The 20,027-nt window shown below is 40.0% G+C and overlaps 1 protein-coding gene across 4 annotated transcripts in view; it reads left to right on the top strand.

Annotated features, from left to right (window-relative positions):
- Positions 1–20,027, top strand: part of USH2A (usherin) — a 371,236-nt gene that overhangs the window by 256,638 nt on the left and 94,571 nt on the right. For all 4 annotated transcript variants that reach the window (XM_072409865.1, XM_072409864.1, XM_072409867.1 and 1 more), the window contains 3 exons: positions 3,771–3,966; positions 10,246–10,414; positions 18,836–19,057. In XM_072409865.1, the coding sequence (XP_072265966.1) occupies positions 3,771–3,966; positions 10,246–10,414; positions 18,836–19,057 (587 nt within the window). The remainder of the gene's footprint in view (positions 1–3,770; positions 3,967–10,245; positions 10,415–18,835; positions 19,058–20,027) is intronic.

Genomic DNA, 20,027 nt, shown 5'->3' with positions numbered 1-20,027 from the left:
CACAATAGGATGGGAGATATGTAATGGTGAGAAGTAGTTATGGTTTCAAAAGACAGAAGAAGATGGGTAGGCATGTTGGAAAAAATGGGTTTTGAGTGATCTTTTAAATGAGCAGAAAGTAGGAGCAAGCCGAATAGGACAAGGAAGACCATTCCAGAGAGTCGGGGCAGCTCTAGAGAAGTCTTGTATCCGTGCGTGTGATGAGGTTATGAGTGAGGAAGTCATTAGTAGATCATTGGAGGAGCGGAGAAAGCGGCAGGGGGAGTACTTTTTTAGCAGGTCAGCAATGTAATTGGGTCAAGAACTGTGGAGGGATTTGAAGGCAAAGCACCGGAGCTTGAATTTGATTCTAAGGTGAAATGGTATGAAGATAAGTACTGCAACAAAGATATTTTTTTTATTTATTTACCAACTGGGCAATTCATTTGGTATAATATTTAAAATAATGACAATAAACTCTCTTTTTTATTGCTGTGTCCCAAACTACTGGCATTTTTCAATTCCTGTCTTGGTGATTCTACAGAGCCAATAGGATGCAGAAAGTTAGGGGTATATCCTCTTTTGCTTTCTATCAAAACTACAAAATAATATTTAGGACAATCTTAAGATTTGCACAGCCCCATCACACATTGACAAGTGTAAGATATTACTTACAGTAGGGAAACACATTGGTGTCCTCTCTCCAACCCCTGCCTGCAGACTGATAAGGTCATCTTTCTGCTCACTCTTCTCTCTCCATCTATGTTCCTGCAACATATCTGATCCCGGACCTTCCCCTGTTCTAAGCATTGCTGTGAATGGTATTGCAAGATTCCATGAGTTGATTCCATTACTGGCAGTAGTATTATGCTTTGCAATATATTAGTAGTGCTGCATTAATATGTGTCTGAGGTTCAGATTTATTATCCTGTCATGTATTTGCACATATGTATGGATCTCATCAGACAGAATGCGGCTCTGGTGAGAAGCCTTGTCTGCATTGTGGCCATTCTCAGCCAGGCTTCCTGTTAGCCTCGGTTTTCCCCACATGTCATATTATCATCAACTCTTCCTATATCCCCAAAGATTACTAACTGCGGATCGATTGCCCTGACAAGCCTGGCCGTGGCCTACACGTGCCCTGGTGAGTTCATTTATTTGCCATGGTGGATTTGCTGGAGTGGAATTTAATCAATAGGTAATTCATTAATTCTGATCCTGAAGTATGAAGGGAGCGGCTGGTATAAAAATGTCTGTCTCGCTTTAACTTGGAAAATAATAGAAGCCGCTGTCTGCAATATATCACTGCACAGGGCAGATTGTCAGCCTCTCTTAGCAAAATTGTTTATGTTGCAGCCATGTTCAGGGTAAGCTAAGTGTCGGCATAATTAGACCTTTTTTTAAATATGGAAATCAAAATAAGAGACTTATGCACCCATGACACCTGAAATTGTATGGCTTTTGGATGCTTGAGAAAACAAACTAGCCATTACCACCATGCACTTCTAGCAGACAGAAGCTTTTTCCCCTGTGTACACAACAAACCACCGCTCCACACAAATCCTTCTCCTTCCCCATCCTTGTCATCCCTCCAATCTTTTAAAAAATAAAAGCCATTAAAGCCTAAATGTCCAAACCAAATTTAGCAGCATCAGGATACATTGATTGACTTTGCAATTATATATTAATAAAGTGGGGAAAGTGACGTTTAGCAAACAATCACTGCAGATGTATCTTCCTAGTGTACATATCTTAAATTACAGTTGATGATAGGCGAATGTCACATTCACTATGCTACTATAAATGAGTTCCATTTCTTATGCTCTAGGGGTTAAGGTTCTGGGGGTTCCGGTAGATCATAGACCTAATAACAGCATGCAATGCCAAGCTGCAATATCTAAAGCTAGTAAATAACTTTCTTGTATTAAAAGAAGAATAGACTGCAGAGATGGAGACATAATCCTGCCCCTGTACAAAGCATTGGTCAGACCACATCTGGAATATGCAGTCCAGTTTTGGACCAACTATGTCTTATAGGGTTTTATATCTGGGATATGTTTATTTTCCTAGTGGTTGAACTTGATGGACTCATACCTAACCTACTATGTAACTATGCAAACATGGAATGGTTTTTTTAAAAAGCATTTGCTATTAGTTGGCAAATATTTTCAATCCCAGACCAAATCCATTCCAGCTTTATTGGATCATCCAGGTTCTCCCATGATAGTCTTTCTTCTCCAGTATTGGAGAGCTTTAATAAATCAGGGCCAATGCAGTGCACTGTGACAGCTGCAGCCTGATTGATTTAGCTGTCACTGTGCCTTCCTCTGTGACAGCTGCACCTTGAGAGTTTGTAAACAAACCTTATGTGATCACAACGAACGGTGATTGGAAATTACTCCTATCCTTACAGATACTATTTATTTAACAACCAGGTTCTATTCCTCGACCTGGTCATTAAACAAATTGGTTGTTAGGTGAGGAGCATAGTGAGGAGCCGGTCTGCAGCACTGCAAGAATGCAGTGTGTCAGTGACCAGATCACTGACAGCCTGCAAGACCCAGATCAAGGAAGTATTAGGAACATTGCTACAGAGTATGGATTATGGAGTTTAGCAGGTTGAAGGAGAGATGTCGCACTGCTGTACAGTCATAATTACAAGCTGTTAGGCAGCGGGTAAATCAGTCAAGGAGGAATACTTATAATTAAGTACTGGGACAGTGTAGTCTTACCGTGGGAGAATGCACATACATATTTTCCACATTGTAATATAGACCAGAGATTAACATTAGCTTAGCACAGGACCCCAACCCTGAGAGTGTTTATCTCCAGATTAGACTAACCCAGTGTTTCTCAAACTTTTTAACATGGGGGATCCCTTGGAATAACTTTCAGGTCTTCAGGGAACCCCAGCATTTGTTACTATATCCACAGCTCACAGTACATTAGCCTGGTGGTCATTGGAAGAATGCCTCTTACATTGCTGCCATATTTAAAGATAGCCAAAAAGATCATTGGTGTCGCTTTAGCTGACCTGAGAAGCTCATTGCTCAAGGAACCCCTACCAATCTCCGGAGGAACCCTGGTTGAGAAACACTGGGCTAACCATTTTATCATCTTAAGATCTAAGAACTTGTTGGTACACATTATAGGTTTGTGCCCCAATCAAAGAGAAAATATACAAATTAGAAAAAAAAATAAACTTGGAACCTAATTTTGATCCGCAGTTCCGAATAGTAAAACGTTTTCTTTACTTCAACATTTTGCCATATCATACGGAGGAGGAACCATCATAAATAATGATCAATGATCTGTGTCTACTGAAGAATGTTTTTTTCACAGCACATAAAGAGTCAGATCGATAACATTGGAGTCAATTGATTTCCTTTAGATTCTGCCCACAAATGTCCTCAAAGTATGTTTCAGCAATAAACATAATAGTCAGACAACACATATATTAAGTAATATATGCTGTGACACACACCATTTCAAAATTAAGATATCCGCTATTTTTTAGTGTGGTCAGTCATTAGCTGTTACATGCAATTAAAAAGTCAGGCCATGGCCCATGGTTTTGGGATCTGAAAAACCAGTAAAGGAATTGAAAAGTGTGGTCAGGTATTCTTTGCTATTATTTGGTGCATAGGGTGGGGCATCTCATTGTCATTGTGTATATACTTCCTTACAAATATAATATCATAGATACAATTTTTGCATATCAACTTCAGCTGAGCTTTTCTTTTATCAAAGTGTCCAGTGTATTAAATGTTCATTATTCATTTTTGATACAGATCAGTGGAGATCAGTTGGGCTCCACCAGAGGAGCCAAATGGTATTATTCTTGGATATGAACTTAGAAGAAGGACCTTGTATCCATATACAGGACAGAACCCAACAAAGAACGGGAATGAGGAACCATGCATGCCTATCAAGTGCAAGAAAGGTGAAGACATCTGTAGAGGAGCATGCTACAACCCTCACCAACAGGTAAGGCTGCTTTGATAGATGCATGGAGAAGCAGGAATGGTCACTTTGCAGCCCTCTAGTTTCTGAGGGTCTTTCTGATATGCCATATATGCTTGAATACATACAGATTTCGGTATAAACAAAGCTCCCCATGAATACCTAAGAAAATAGGTAAATGTGGTTGACTTGAAAATAAACCAAGGAGGATTTCTCTTCCGTACTTGTTGTTCCAACCATCTGTTATCCTTCATTCGTGCTCTGCCCACTTGTATGTTGTCCAGTGGCCACCATATCATTGAATCTATTTTCAATAACTTATTCAGGCCCTTATCCACAATGATTCATTCAGTCTCCTATCCAAAATGAAACCAAATAACTCATTTTGCAAGAAGGCAAGAGGGAACCTACAACAAAGCAGAAAGATGCTACCCAAAAGTAGCTATACCAATACCCATTTCGCACCCCACCTCAACCCTGGCACTCTTTGGTCTGTATTTGCCAGTTAGGGGTCAGTGATCCAAATGTAAACCTAATTTTAAAATGTAGTGGTAATTTGGGGGCCAAAAATTCTTGGTTTGTATTCGAGTATATACGGTGAGCTGGGGCTGGCAATTTGAACACTCCCCTAGCACTATTAACATTTATTTTCTTTATGTGTCTTTCATTTTATACTTTTAAATCTTTTGTTTAAAAGCAAGGATGAAGGGTAGCTGCAATAACCAGTAAAGCCTCTGCTGGACTTTGGTTTTAGTCCTTGGGCTAAGCTTCACATCCTGGACCATAGCTACACTGTCATACCAATGCCAGAACAAAGTCATTTGGCTCCTAAGGTGAAATTGCCAAAGCCAGCTACCCATATGAGGGAGATTGTGCTTGCATGTCTAAACATATAGTAGGTCGGCCAATGCAAGACACATAAATGCCATCAGCTACTTTAGGTGCAATCATTTCACCATAGAAAGCAAAATGTACGCAATTACCAGTGCTGGGGATAGTAGTAAGTTGCTCAAACACTCCCTGACCAAAACACTTCTTTTGCACCAGAATGGCCTGCTCTGCATTACAGTTTTAGGTTTTGAAGCCATGCTTGACACATTTGTTTAACGGCCCGGTTAAATCGCTGGATTATCCTGTATTGAAAATCAATTTCTTCCTACTCAAAGTTGGGCACTTGTTTACTTGACAAGTAGCCATGAAAAGACCTTCCATAATTTGTTAGAAGTGCTTTTTTTTTTTTAAATTATTGTATTTTGCAGATTAATTCTTATATTAACTGGTGTTTAGGTACTGAATCAATATGGGAACTGCACAGCGGGAGACTCCAAATGGCTTTTATTGACAAATTGCTCTGAATAGTCTCTGTCGACGACACATAATGAAATAATGTCCCAATTTGTCAACAACAACACAGCAGTGGCAACGACTGAGCTATTAGTAAATTCACAAAATACACCACGTAAGGAGACAGTAATTAAAAGCCCAAATTATCTGATTTGGAATGAAATATAAATTATTCTGCAGTGTACACATTTTGCCGTAGGTTGGGCCGAAACACCATGCAAATAGCACTTATGGAACACTTTATTTTCATCCCTCTATTATCGGCTATGATTTTCGTGTTATGTGATGTTGCTTTGCAATTATATCATTGTAAATGAGAATATGAAATGTCATGGGGGGGAGAAATGAGCATTTGTGTCTGGGTAATTTAGCCGTTTGGTGACAAATTTGGTTGGAAACATCCCAAAATGACCCTTTTTAAATGCTATTAAAGTCATAATTGCTATTTTTTTTTCCTTTCTGGTCATCGCTGCTTAAAGGGCATCCAACTCTATATTGTTTTTTTTCTGGTGTAAAGATTATAGAGTAATTCTGAGCAACAAGTAAAATAGTTTATTTGACCGTTATTGTTATACAGGAACTATTTCAATTTTAGTTAGTCCATTTATTTCAAGTTTTACAATATTTCAGAGTGCCTAAGGACAGGATCACAGCCTTTTGCCAGTGATTGTGCTCTTTGAAAGAAACACCTAGAATCATGCATGGTTCCCCATACTGGTTCACAATATTCCCGTAATGCCTGTTCTGTTTTTATTACCATTTCATTAACAGTCTTTTTTATCAATTAATCCAACATGTTGCGATGAGGCAAAAACCAAAAAAAGTGCCATACTCATGTTATATTCAATAAACTTATTTTAAATTTTTGCTTTTTTATGAGACCATGTCACCAGTGGGCATCTGCAGTAATCTCAGTTTGCATACCTGACATTTTGAAATTGTGAAGCCTTACCTGCCAGTTATAACTTTCTTTTTTTAGTTGTTTTCTCCCTCTGTTAGAATAAATGTATTATGGTGGATCTCCTACCTGTGCTAATTACGAGTGATCAAGAACCATCATATACCAAAGGTGCTATCAAAGTTGCAAGGGAATGCCTTAAGTAAAAGTGGAAAACTAAATTTATGCATCTAATTTTGTGCAAGGGGAGATCAGGAAGTTCTATTTATGCTGAAAGGTATTCTTTAAAAAGTTTCCCAGTGCTCCCACAGCCTTCTTTTTCCATTTACAAATTCCTTATTCCTAAACTCCCCATTTTCCCACATTGACATTGATTTTATAACAGGTTGAATTTGAATACTTTTGTTATAATGTACCCAATAGTACAAAGCACCCAACCTACACTATTTAAAGAGGCAGTGGCAGCCCTTGGTGCCTTAACGTTTGCTCAATCAGTGCAAAAAAAGTTGAAAAAGGGTGCCCCTTTTTTATTCTTCTTGACCCATCCCATTGTATGTATTATGATGCAGTTTAGGAAAGGATTTTCCATCCAATGTCAATATTATGTCATAGGCGTGCATGCTTTTCTACAACACATATTCATGATGTAATATTGACAAGCAGTGGGAAAGCCTCTTCCTTAAAAAACCCTAAAAGCTTGTTTGTGTTCTCATTTAGGGTTGTGACCAATAAGATGCATGTCCTTAATGTAGAGTATTGCCTGTAACATTCACACAACCCTTTATTTCTCATCTAGGGTTCCTCCAGAGGTTGCTGGAGGTTCCCTGTGCAATGAACATTTTGTGCCTCATGTTCAGTGATACCAATGATCTTTCTGGCTCTCTGTAAGGGCGGCATTCTTCCCACTGGCCAATAATGTAGGATGTATTTTTCTCACTGACCACTATGCTAATATACTGTGAGCAGTGGATATAGTGATTATTGAAGGGGTTTCCAGAGGACTGTGGGTCCTGTGCTAAAATAAAAAAGGTCAAAAAAGTCTATTCTAGGCACAATATAACTCAATAGACTCTATCCCATCAGCCCTAACACAAACAGTATGATATTACAGGTGCAATGGAAAGGTTTAGGGAAGAATTCTAGCACAAGAGCTTATCAACTGCTCTGACCTATGTCAACTGCTACGTACATATGTCAGATGATTCTCGTCCGATAATCGTCTCAGGGCTGATATCGAATGAGAATCTGGTGTGTGTACAGCGCTCAACATTCATCATTCCATCGTCTGTGGATCCGCCAGGACGGACGACGGAACGATAAACATTGAGCACTCTACACACGCCAGATTCTCATCCGATATCAGCCCTGTGATGAACGATTAGCATGAAAGTGAAGGGGAGAGAGTGCAGCGGGGTGCCACTCCATCATTCTCCCCCTCCCTTCTTCATAGAGCAGAACGGCCGTCATTCGTGCATCGTGCAGTCTTTTGTGATTGGAAAGGATCATGAAACGACAAATATTGCATGTGTGTACCCAGCCTAAGTGTCCTCTACAAAGTCCAACTGGCAAGATTGTTCTTACATTATCCCTGTCCATTCCTATGTCAATCTCTGTGGCTTCTATTTTCTTAGAACCTCAATGTACTTTTTATGTGTGTTACCACAATTCTGTAATGTTTTGGGAAAGAGAGGCCTCTTTTCTGCCGCCCACCCCACTTTTTTGATGCTCCCTCACAATGGAACCACTCGTACAGTATATATATATTTGAAGACCATTTCATGTAATGCCTAACAAGGGATTGCAGGAAGGAACCTGTGAATTCTCTGGCAGAGTATAAGTTGCATACTTTACCTTCCAACCATTGCATAGACTAAAGTATTAGAATAGTACACTATGAATTTAGGGACCAGATGGCTTCCAGACTCTATAAAAGACTCGTACCATCCCTTCAATTCTTATGCAGGTGGAGGAGACACCCTGATCTGCATCCTATTCTTCAGTTTGCGCTGAATAACTAATTTAATAAACCTGAATTTTTCAAGTCAGTGTCAACCCCTATAATTCAATTTGGAAGCATCAGCTGCATTTTTTTGGCTTTCTCTCATTCCTTACCCTTCACATTGAAAACGGATGATGCTACACTTTTGATGAAAGGGAAAATATCCTGCGCAGTCGGCTGTTTTATTATGAGACAAGGGGGGTTTATTTATTAGACATTATTCTCATTGTCTCACACTATAACGGAGTATAAGCGGAGGAATTTGGTAAATGTGTTTTAATTTCCTAAAGAAAAATGGAATCCTCTGTGTTGACTTAAATTAAACGTTTTTTTTCAGTTATAAGGCAAACAGACAGCACAGTGTAAATAAAATTATACAATTCAATTCCTATACAATGCAATACAATTCATACAATTTAAAAGAAACACATAATGTTCAATGAAATAACAGTACTGAATAAAGTTTGAACACACAGATGTCACCTTTGCTGACCATCTTCCAAAAATGCTATTTATTTGGTTGTTTCTACCTCAATATTTTCTGGAAAAAAAATATATGCAGTTCTTTGCTTAGAAGAATGTCAATATGTTGTATGTTATCTAATACATGACTTTGTTAACAGCATGCTCCCTAATTTGCATGGGCCAAAATTGGATCCTCAGGAAAGCCACTGGTACTGGCCATATAACAATATTTTTATATTTTATATGTCACCCTGTAACATAGTTTTATTAAATAGGAAAGTATAGCTTGAATACAGTTCAATAAATACAACTACAATGATTTAACTTTTTTAAAGTCAAGATGTAAAATTATTTTAAATGAGATTTGAGCAGCCTTGATTGATTGCAAAATAAGCCATATGTACATAAATACAGACATTATTACTATACTATGCACTAGATAGTTCATAGTAGCCCGAAGCCAATAGTGCATCTAAAAGGTAAAAGTCTAGTTCATAATGTGATGACATATGTCCATGAGCACTAGTGTCTGATAAAAATCAATCTAAGTCACATTAAAGTCTTTGTAGCTGACATGTCGTTTCATATATTATCAAGTGCATCAATAATATGCGGGTATAAGCTGTAATGGGTTGAAGGTGGCAGGCCAAAGATATTTGGAACCAATGTTAGTATTTTGATCTAATAAGCATGCATATGGGGAACTCATCTGTATAAGCAAGGGATGGTTTATGATAGGTTCAATTATTCCACAGGGCAATTGAACTGTATAGCTTCTTGGATGAGCATACCAGGAGCCAAAACTGTTAATCCTCATATAAAAAAACAGCTATTTGAGTAAAACTGTTAGACTTAAATTAAAACATAAACGGATGTGTATATAGGTGTCTATTCTGGAAATTGATGTAATGTGACAATTGTATTCTTCAGATCTTTCACCATCTTTGTTACCTTTTTCATAGCTTGTTCTATCTTATCACTATCTTTTTGTAAGTGGGGTCTCTGGAACTGGACATGGAAGGACACTAGTTTGCATTTAGAAATGTTGACGTTTGTACTGCTTTGCCCAGTTACCCAAGAATACCAAATTATGTTCCATGTTACAAAAACCAGGAATATCAACGGTGAGTGCGAAGACAGTGCCATAGGGTGCAAAGCTGCAACAAGTTTGGGGAATGATAAGCTTCACTTACTATGCACCTGTTAATATTTTTCTGCATAGCATGTACATACTGCCATCTCATTGTTAGTTGGTAGGGGAAAATTGCAGAATTTAAATTCAAAGCTCTGATTCAAGTTTCACTTCAGCTTATACTTGAGCAATGATTTCTACCTTACCATTTCAGTGATACCACCATTGTCAGCAATCAATACTTTTGGGAGTAGAAAATGCCAACACTCCCGTTGTTCTCCATGGCTCCTCTATCTGGCCCCAGTGGAAAGTAGCAATGGCAGAAGACATGGGCTACTATATAGGAGAACTTTCAGAGAACTCCCATTTTTTAAAAAAAAAAACACAGGATCATAGCAGCCCCAATTCTTTAAAAGCACATGTAAGTAATTCACCTAAATTAATTTGCTCTGTGTGTTTTCACAGGCGTGCTGCAGCGGTGTTTTGCATGGCCGAAGAGACGGGTATCAGTGCTGTGAAGGTGATTATGTTGCCTTTGGTGGCAATTCCTCCTGGATTTGTTGTAATGGTCAGATATATACTGTTCAGCCTGACCACCAGTGCTGTGGAAGATACTACATCAAGACTCGGGAAGGTAAATTATGGCACACAACACCAAGAATTTATTTGTAGTGCACATATTCGTCTCATATGGGAATGACAATGGTTAGACTTTCTTCTCACCAATAGCGAAATTGCACCTTGAAGTTGTAAAGCATATACTATACTATACACATAGCATAACTATTCTTGTAAAGTTTCTTGTAAAAAAATCCTGCACTGATATAGAGGATAGTGAGGGGAACAAACTGTGGTAGGAGCATATTATTGGTAAAAAATATCCCTTCCCTTCTCCAAGCATTGCAGATTGTATGGGTCTGTCCTGGGATTTGATAATGGTTCTGTCCTGGGATTTGATATGGGTCTGTCCTGGTGACTTCATTCTATGTTCCATTGTATGTTTCATTCTATGTTCAAGTTTAGGGCAATGGCTCAAAGCACAGAGTGTGTCTTCAGGTAATTATTAAACAGGGAAAGGAAGAAGCTTGGATGCAGGGCAAGGGGCAGGCTCTATAGCATACTGTGCAAACTTCAGTCACATATAGTCGGTGTTCTCTTCTAAAGGTGTCTGCATCATCTGGGGACGTGATTTAGTTGTCAATCATGTGAATGGGGCACTGTCTGTGAGTACTGCCTGCAGCCACTGCCACCAATACTCCTTCTTTAGGGATTTCAGAATCAAGGCATGTTGGTTATCAGTGTGGATTCTGTCACCACAAGTAAATGTGTCAAGGAGGTACCTATAAATCACCAATTTATAGTTCCACGTTTTGCACTACCTTTAGGAAAGTGGAAGTGTATTGGACATTGTGACCAATTACCTGTGACCTAATACTTTGGGCATCAAATTTGGTGTAATCTTAAAGTTCTTGGGCAGGCATCAAAGATTTCATTCCTGTCCTCAATCTGTACTCTTCGCAAAGTGCTTGGGAGAAATGAATTGCCCCCTTTATGCTTGCTTTATTTCCACTTCCTCATTGTACCCTTAACCCTCCTTGAATTCCTCCTTTGCTCCCTGCTGCATCCACCCCACAGGGATAAGGGAAATAGGCAGAGGATCCTGCTGGTAGTACAGTTGTAAGTTTATTCCTTCCTCCTGTTGCGTTATTTCCAGTGCCCGGTCTATCATGACATCCAATATGTGCACCAGTAGAAACATGAGATGGATTGTGTTAGTAATCCTTGGCTCGTAATTTGGGTGAAAAGATGCCAAAATTCTGCACACATCCTGAACGATGAGCTATTGACGTAAAAGTACCCCAGGTTCCCAGAGCTTTAGAACATAATCAATCAGGTACTCATTGATGGCATGCTGCTGGTACAGCCTCTGCAACTGTTAAGTTTTCTCACTTGAGCTGGTCAAAAATGGACAATTAGGACTGCTCTACCGGTCGTACTAAGGACCTTATAGGAATCTGGGAACTTTGGGGTAAGCTGCTGCACCACCAGGTTTAGGACATGTGCCCAGCAGTAAACATGTGTGAATTTTACCTGGTGAAGGGCAGCCAGTAAGGTAAAACTGCTGAGACACAAGACGCAGCCTTGCATGGGGTTAGCAACACACTGATACCACCTGGTGATACCATGCAGGCAGTGGATATAGTTCAAAAGGTGCTACCTTTTGCATGTTAAAAAGGCCAACACAGAACCCTGTGGAGCTTGGGGTCAATGGTGGCCAGCACTTGTGCGCCATTGCTGCCAAATGTAATAGGGTAGCTGCTCACTCAATTCCTTTGCAAGTTGCCTCTCAATAAAAATGCTGATGTTTTGCTTACTCAGAACTTTTCTTCCAACCTAAAGGTGGTATCCATGGGCAGTCTCTAATTCTGCATTTAGAGGGAGGCTTGCTTATGTATTTTATTTATCTTCTTATCTTATCTTTATTTGTCTTCATTTACCCTATCCAATATCTGTTTCGGTTGGGATGACCCTTTAACACCCATCTAGTGGGCCAATTACATATCTTAAGAACTTGCTGAGACTTGTAGTTCACCAAAAGCCCAGTGCATTACAGGTTCCATAATACATCTTTTAGTTTTCCACTAATAAATGCACGATACAAAACTTCTGGGCACCTGGAAGAATATATTCATTTTGGCTGCGGCATCTCCTCCGTGTCCTAAAATGACTTTTACAATAATTTTGGCACAAGGCCGCGCCTCAATCAGAAGCATGAATGTGTAGCATGTAGCCAATCAGCCTTTGGTGTTAGGGCGCCTATTTTCGCTTCCTAGCCCTGTCGCCATGGTAGTCCCACAATCTTCCTGAATTGTAATACCCATTAGTTCCGATCATAGATGTAAAGTCTGCTGATTGGTTGGCATGACTTCCAGCATAACACTTATTTTATTTTTTTTTTAATGTGCAAAGGTACTTGAAATTCTGCCAATTTCTCTCCGTACATCTCCAGCGTTAAACCCTGGTAGAGTCATTCATATATCACAATATTCTGAATGCTTCGATGATGTCATCAGAAAAAAGGCTATCGCGCCCGGAGATCCAGCAAAGGCAGTTAAATAGTCTCATTAATCTCTTCCCAGCTCTGTAATGGAAAAGATTTTATTTTATAACCTCTATCCCCATCCAGTGGCCGGTGAGAATTAATCTGTGTTTACATCTCCCAGAAAAGGAATTAGAGGACTTGCTGTAAATCAGGTCTAATATAGTAAAGGCAGATGCTGCAAGAACTGTGTGCTCCATATTACTGCATCTTTTAGGATGGAATCTTTTTTATGATACAAATAGGATTTCTGTTTGACAAATGTTAATGTTTAGGATCTGGCTATATAAATATAAAGTGCTGTTCCAAGCAGCAAGTGCCTTGGAATCGGCTGTTTAAATTAGAACTATGGTGAAAATTTTATATAAAGCATCCGTGATCGTGACAGGTAATCTGTTAATTTCTACAAAGTTCTTACTGCTTTATGGAATCATGTTCGTATTAATATTATTATTATTAATATTAAACAATATTTATATAGTGCCAAAATATTATGGAGCGATGTACATTAAATAGGGGTTGCAAATGACAGACAAAGACAGAATAGATTGTAAGAAAAGCTTACAATCTAAGGCGTGGAGGAAATAGCACGCAATAGAAGGGGTACATGAAATGGTGGGAATTAGTGAGGGTTTAAGGATACAGAAGAAGATGGGTATGTGAGATTGAAAAGATGGGTTTTAAGGGCTCTTTTAAAAGAGCAGAAAGCAAAATGAATAGGATGAGGAAGACCATTCCAGAAAGTCAGGGCAGCTCCAGAAAAGTCTTGAAGCTTTGAATGTGACGAGTCATTGGAAGAGCAAAGAGAGTGGCTAGGGGTGTATTTTCCTCTCAGGTCAGAAAGATCAGCGGGGCAAGAACTGTGAAGGACTTTGAAGGCAATGGTTGTCACCCTATGCTCCTTCTGTATTACAGCCATGAAAAAATAAGAAGGCTGATATCTGATTAGCCACCTCCACCCTGCCTGCTAACAAAATACATATTTGTATGGACTGGGGTAATTCCTTCTAAGATATACTGCTTGAAACCCTCTTTGCTTAACTGACCATGCCTTGTGTCTGTCCCAGCTCCATAGACTTATGGGAGATGTAGTTCTGCCTCTTCTTTTTCCAATTTTCATTTCAGCTTTTTACCTGATTTTAAACTAGCAGTTTGCCAGGAGGGTGCTGAGTGACTGCAGACTTCAAAGGCACAGGAGCCTACTAATGTATTTGGGTTGGAAACTTATCTTAAATTACTTTCATCTGTTTTCTATGTAACCCACTGCAGCCAGATTCCAGAGAGTGTCTTACCTGCAGTATGGGTAGGTCTATGATGTGCCATAGGGGCTTAAATACCTTCCTTTTCTTTTATTGTTATTGCTATGCTCTTGTAGTCAGTGGTAAAGGGCAATCAAGAACAATTAGACAAATATTCCTTTAATGTCCTCTGCATGGAAACCCTGGCAGAATAAACTTTATGAAAATATCATTTTAATTTCCTCTCAAGCTTCAACCCATTCAGCCTCTTCTCAACAATTGACTCCCTCCTAAACCCCACATGTGCTCCCCCCTCCTACCTTCTCTGCCCAAGAAATAGCCACCTACTTTAGAGATAAAATTGACAAAATCAGACATTATTTCTCTGCTCACCGTGCTACTCCAAATATACCCTCCCCTTCCACCTGTAAATCATCACTGGCCTCCCTTAGCCCTGTTACCATGGATGGAGACTCCTCTCTTATCTCATCATCTCCATCTACTACCTTTCTACTTCACCCAATCCCCTCTGATCTACTCCGTGCCCATTCCTCCACCCTGGCCCCTGCCCTAACCGAACTATTCAACCTCTCCCTTTCCACTGGTATATACCCCTCCACTTTCAAACATCCAATTATTCTCCCTATCCTAAAGAAACCCTCACTGGACCCCTCCCTACCTTCTAGCTACTGCCCTATCCCCTTCTCCCATATATTTCCAAACTTCTTGAACACTCTGTCTATAAAAGACTCACCAATTACCTGAAAAAACAACTCTCTCCTTGACCCCCTCCAGTCTGGTTTTAGAGCTGCCCATTCCACTGAAACAGCCCTTACTAAAGTGGCCAATGACCTCATCAGAGGTCTCAAGGCAACTTTTCCATGCTCCTTCTCCTTGATCTTTCCTCTTCTATTGACACTGTTGATCACCCCCTCTAAAACAAATCAAGCGCTCCATTGGTATCTGTGACACTACTCTCTCTTGGTTTGCTTCTGTCTGACTGCTCCTTTCAAGTATCTTTCAATGGTAATTTCTCCTCTATCTTCCCTGTTGGTGTTCCACAAAGGATAGTCCTGGGACCGGTTCTCTTTTCTCTGTACACCTCCTCTCTCAGTAGTCTCATATCCTCCTTTGGCTTACAGTACCATCTGTATGCTGATGACACTCAAATCTATCTGTCCACCCCTAACCTGTCTCCCTCAGTCTTGAACAAGATTTGCCTGCCTGTCAGCCATCTCATCATGGATATCTGACTGATTTCTGAAACTCAACCTGGATAAAATCTCCAAAATCCGCCCCTACCTGTCTTGAGAGACCACCAAACTCCTTCTACACACTCTCATCATCTCCCGTCTGGACTACTGTAACCTCCTCCTCCCTGGTATTCCACTAACACGACTCTCCACTACAATCTATTTTGAATGCTGCAGCCAGACTCATCCATCCTTCCAACCGCTCCTCTTCTGCTGCATCTCTTTATCAAAGATAAAGTTGTTTTGCTTCAGTAACAGTAGACAGAAGCAAATGGAAGACATCATTTCAAAAGATGATCTTCATACCAACTGTGAAATATGATGGTGATATGTTGTGGTTTAGGATTACTTTAGAGCTTGGGCAGTTTGCAGTAATTATTCATAAATTCTGTGAACTGGAGCCTGATGTCCACTAGGAAACCAACAATTCAGGGGTTATGTACCTTTGAGGTCCCTGGTAGCTCTTTTTGGTTTTCCTGCCTAAATTTCCGCTACATTCTCTGACTGCCATGTCAAATAGAGAGACCCTTCTGTAATGGGCACACCAGGTAGGTGGAGATCTACCAGAGGCAAAGATCTTACTTTCAATGCCCATATAACAAAAGTGCCCAGTGGTTGATCTAATTGGATCCTTTTCCTGATTCCCTCAATGTGTTTCTCTTTATTTGGGTTAATGGGAGAAGTGGGAACAGAGTCAACATCAGCAAGGTAATTTGAGACTAAAGGGGATGTCCACAGTGATTAAACCTTTCCTTAAAATAATTATACATGTCAACATGATAAAAATTGTAATTAGCTGTGATTAATTATTCTGTATCATTTAGCTGTAATTTGCCTCTTTCCGACACTACTTATCTGCTTGGAATTGCACACAGACTCTTTGGTCAATTGAGATTTCTTATTCCGTTTCAGATGTTGATATAATGCTGGATGACAAATGCTACCTAGGTTGTAGAAATGTCAAATAAAGGTTTATGGGTGCTATTATTCTTTGAAGGTGAACTCCAGCACAAAAAAAAATAATAATTGCAATTCGTAATAGCTAAAAGCAAATAAAATCCCTTTGTGCTCACCAAACATATTGGCACACCCAAATATTTCATTTTACAATGGTAGTTTACACCAAGCTGTCTATGGTCTGTGCAGAGAGCAGAGATATGGGTGGGACACATTCAGCCCACCCACTACAGCCTACTGGCAGAAGTTTCAAAGGGTGGATACAAGACCGGTAGCTTAGCACTAGGTGAGACCGCAGCATCCCTAATAGGGATAAAATAAATAAGTTGTTTATTGCTGGGTTACTGCAAAAATGTGGAAGAACTACACAATGGACATCGAGATTCAAGTAGCCCCTTGTATTTAGACAATGCTTGCCTACATAATGGGCCTGATTAATCCTCCAAGACTGGAGAAGATAGACTATCATGGGGAAATGTGGGTGATCCAGCAAACATGGAATGGATTTCCTAAAAAGCATTTGCTATTAATTGGAAAGTCCTTTAAATCCTGAACCAAATGCATTCAATGTTTCCTGGATCACCCAGGTTCTCCCATGAAAGTCTATCCTCTCCAGTCTTGGATAGTTTTATTAAATCAGGCACATTTTGAGGTGTTGTCACGTATCTAAATGACTGCTGATAGGAATGCTGGTACCTCCTGTACCTGTTACTAGCATCATGATTTTTGAGCATAATATTGGAACGGGAGCATAATGAAAAGCTCCTGGTGTCAAGAAACAGACCAGGGTTAGGGCAGGCAGATCTGGATTTTAATGGGTTAGATTGGTGTATGAAGATCTGGATCATAACAGAAGGAAGAGGTTGAGACATGGACAATATGCCAAAGGATAATTGATAAAACAAACCAGGTCTGCCATGTGTCACGGAGTTCGGTAGACCCTCTGTATTGCCAGTGGGAACAGGCAACAACAGGCAGGACAGATGTTAAAGCAGTATAAGCTCTCAGACAGATGGTCAAAGCAAATTATAGGAACAAAGTCAGCAGGGTGATGGCCAGGTCAGGGGCAGACAAACACCAGGTTCCAGGCAGGTCAATGGAGCTATAACTGACAAAAGCAGAGAAAACAGGCCAAAGATAAGATTAAACCCAAACAAGCTAGGTACAAAAACATACAAACAATATAGAATAATAAAGGCATGAACAGTCAGATAGAAGGGAAAGAGATAAAACCTCTATCCAGGTCATGAGCAAACAGACAAAACCTGCTGAGCAGGCACAGACTTGAACTTCTGGCCTTACATTAAGGTCCACTAAGAAAGTCAGGTGTGCACGCAAAAACTGCAGTGCCAATTATTGACCAGCAGATGGCAAATGTTATTCTAGGAACATTAATATACAAGAACATGAATGCAGTTTGGAAGAACAGAATTAGAGCAGCTCACTCATCCTTAACCCTTTCACTGCCACCATAATAAATATAAAGGCATGGCAGTAAAAGTTTTTAAAAAAAAAAACCTGGGGCTTCAGTAGCAGCTGCAGATTTGATTTAAAGAGAAAGCCTTGGGCTCTCCAGTAGACATGATTATTTTACATGTTTAAACATGTGCTTCCTCCCTAAAGCCCCTCTCCAAAAAAGGTTTTAGGCTCACCTACCCTAGGCCTTGTAGTAACCCGGAATAGTCACTGCAACCTTCAGGGCGGAGACGGGATCCCAATCTCCCTTGTGAGGTTCAGAAGTGTCAGATCCCAGCCACTGTGGTTGAGATAGCAACAGATTGAGTACAGTATGTACTGGCAGCGTAAAAAGTGCACAAGCCATTTTGATTGGCTAGCTGGAATGGCGTGATTCCCGTACAGGTGTGCAGGAGTTTATTCAGTCCTGGCAGGCACTATGAGCTGCTCATAAGCAACTCAGCATTTTCTTCAGGAGAAGACGGCAATCAGGCAGGTAAGTGTTTTTTTTTAATGCAGAAGGGATATCGCCTATCCTTTTCTGCAATAAGGACCTGTCTGATTACAAATTTCCAATGTGGAACCTTTAAAGGAGACCTCCTATGCACACACCAAAATACAATAAAGCTTGCACCACCAGGTGCTTATGAACAAAGGTAGAATTGAGCAAATTTTCTTTGGTGGCCACAGAGTCTACAAGCTTAGATTGGTGACTTAGTTGGCTATCTTTTAGCCATGGAATACTGAGGTGATGGAGAAGAGAAGTGGCTTTGTTGGTGGGGATTGGGTTGGGGCAAATATGCTAAAGTTCTAACACATGGGAATTGGTAGCAGCTAAACAAGTGACTTTGTTTTCCCCATTTTTGAAAAACTTAAGGTCACTTCTAAATGAAACTGAAAAAAAATATTGGTTTAATAAAATTCACATAGGGTGAATCATCCTTTGAAATATGTGTATTTGTATTTTTAGAGAAGTTGGTAATTTCCATAATCAGTTGATGACCAAATGCATTTTTATATATAGAAACCTGTATTTTGTATTCTTTGAACAGGTGAGGTTTGCTGCTATGACAGAATTCAGAATGAAGTCTTCATCGGTGAAGGAAATTCCTGCTGTGGTGGCCGTCCGTACTCAATCTCTGGATACCAGATATGTTGTGGGGGAGTCCTCCATGATGGATATAATCTGCAGTGTTGTGGTGGAAAAACTGTTCCCCAGAACTCCATCTGTTGTGGTGATGGGCAGAAGGGATCCATCTACAGCCAATCCAGAGGTTTGTATAGAAATCTTTGTATTTTGTATGTTTGTATAATCCAAGCTCCTGTGCTTTGCTTTCAAATCTGTCCACAGTTTTGTCTCACTTACCTTTCTGACCTGATAGAATAAAACTCTCCTAGCCGCTCTCTTCACTCCTCCAATGACCAACTAATGACTTCCTCACTCATAACCTCTTCACACGCACAGCTGTGACTTACACACACGCCCTGACTCTCTGGAATGGTCTTCCTCATCCTATTCGGCTTGCTCCTACTTTCTGATCCTTTAAAAGAGCCTTCAAAACTAATCTTTTCAAACTTCCCTACCCATTTTCTTCTGTCTCTTAAAACCCTCACTACTCACCAACCATTCCATATCTCCTCTCCTATTGTATTCTGCTTCCCCACCTCTTAGACTGTAAGCTCTCAGGAGCAGGGTCCCCTCCTCCTCAAGTGTCACTGTCTGCAAATCCTATTTATTGTACAGTGCTGTGTAATATGTTAGCACTATATAAATACTGTTTATTATTAGTAATAATAATAATAATAATAATAATCGTATCATATATTGAAGACAACATATATATCTTATAGAGGTTCTTTCCCTCTTCATACCTCTAACTCTCCCTCAATTTCCGGAACTGCCCCTCTTCCTATATTCCACCTGTCCTTGATTTGTAGGGACTGTCCCTCTTCACACCTCCCAACTGTCCTTCAACATCCGGAAATGTTCCTCCTCATACTTCTCAGTTGTCCCTGATTTGAAGAAACTGTCCCTCATTACACCTCCTAGCAGCTCCTGATTAGAAGGGACTATCCCTCTTCATACATCTTTACTGTCCCTGATTTGGAGGGACTGTTCCTCTTCATACCCCCCACCTGTCTCTGATATAAAGGGTCTGTCCCTCTTCACTCCTAACGTTCCCTGGTTTGGAGAGATTGTATATCTTTTACCTACCCCTGATATGGAAGCCCTATCCCTCTTCA

This window comes from Pyxicephalus adspersus, chromosome 4 (assembly GCF_032062135.1).
Source record: "Pyxicephalus adspersus chromosome 4, UCB_Pads_2.0, whole genome shotgun sequence".
NCBI lineage: Eukaryota > Metazoa > Chordata > Amphibia > Anura > Pyxicephalidae > Pyxicephalus > Pyxicephalus adspersus.
Note: the sequence above shows the minus strand (reverse complement) of the source record. Positions and strands in the feature narration are given on the sequence as shown.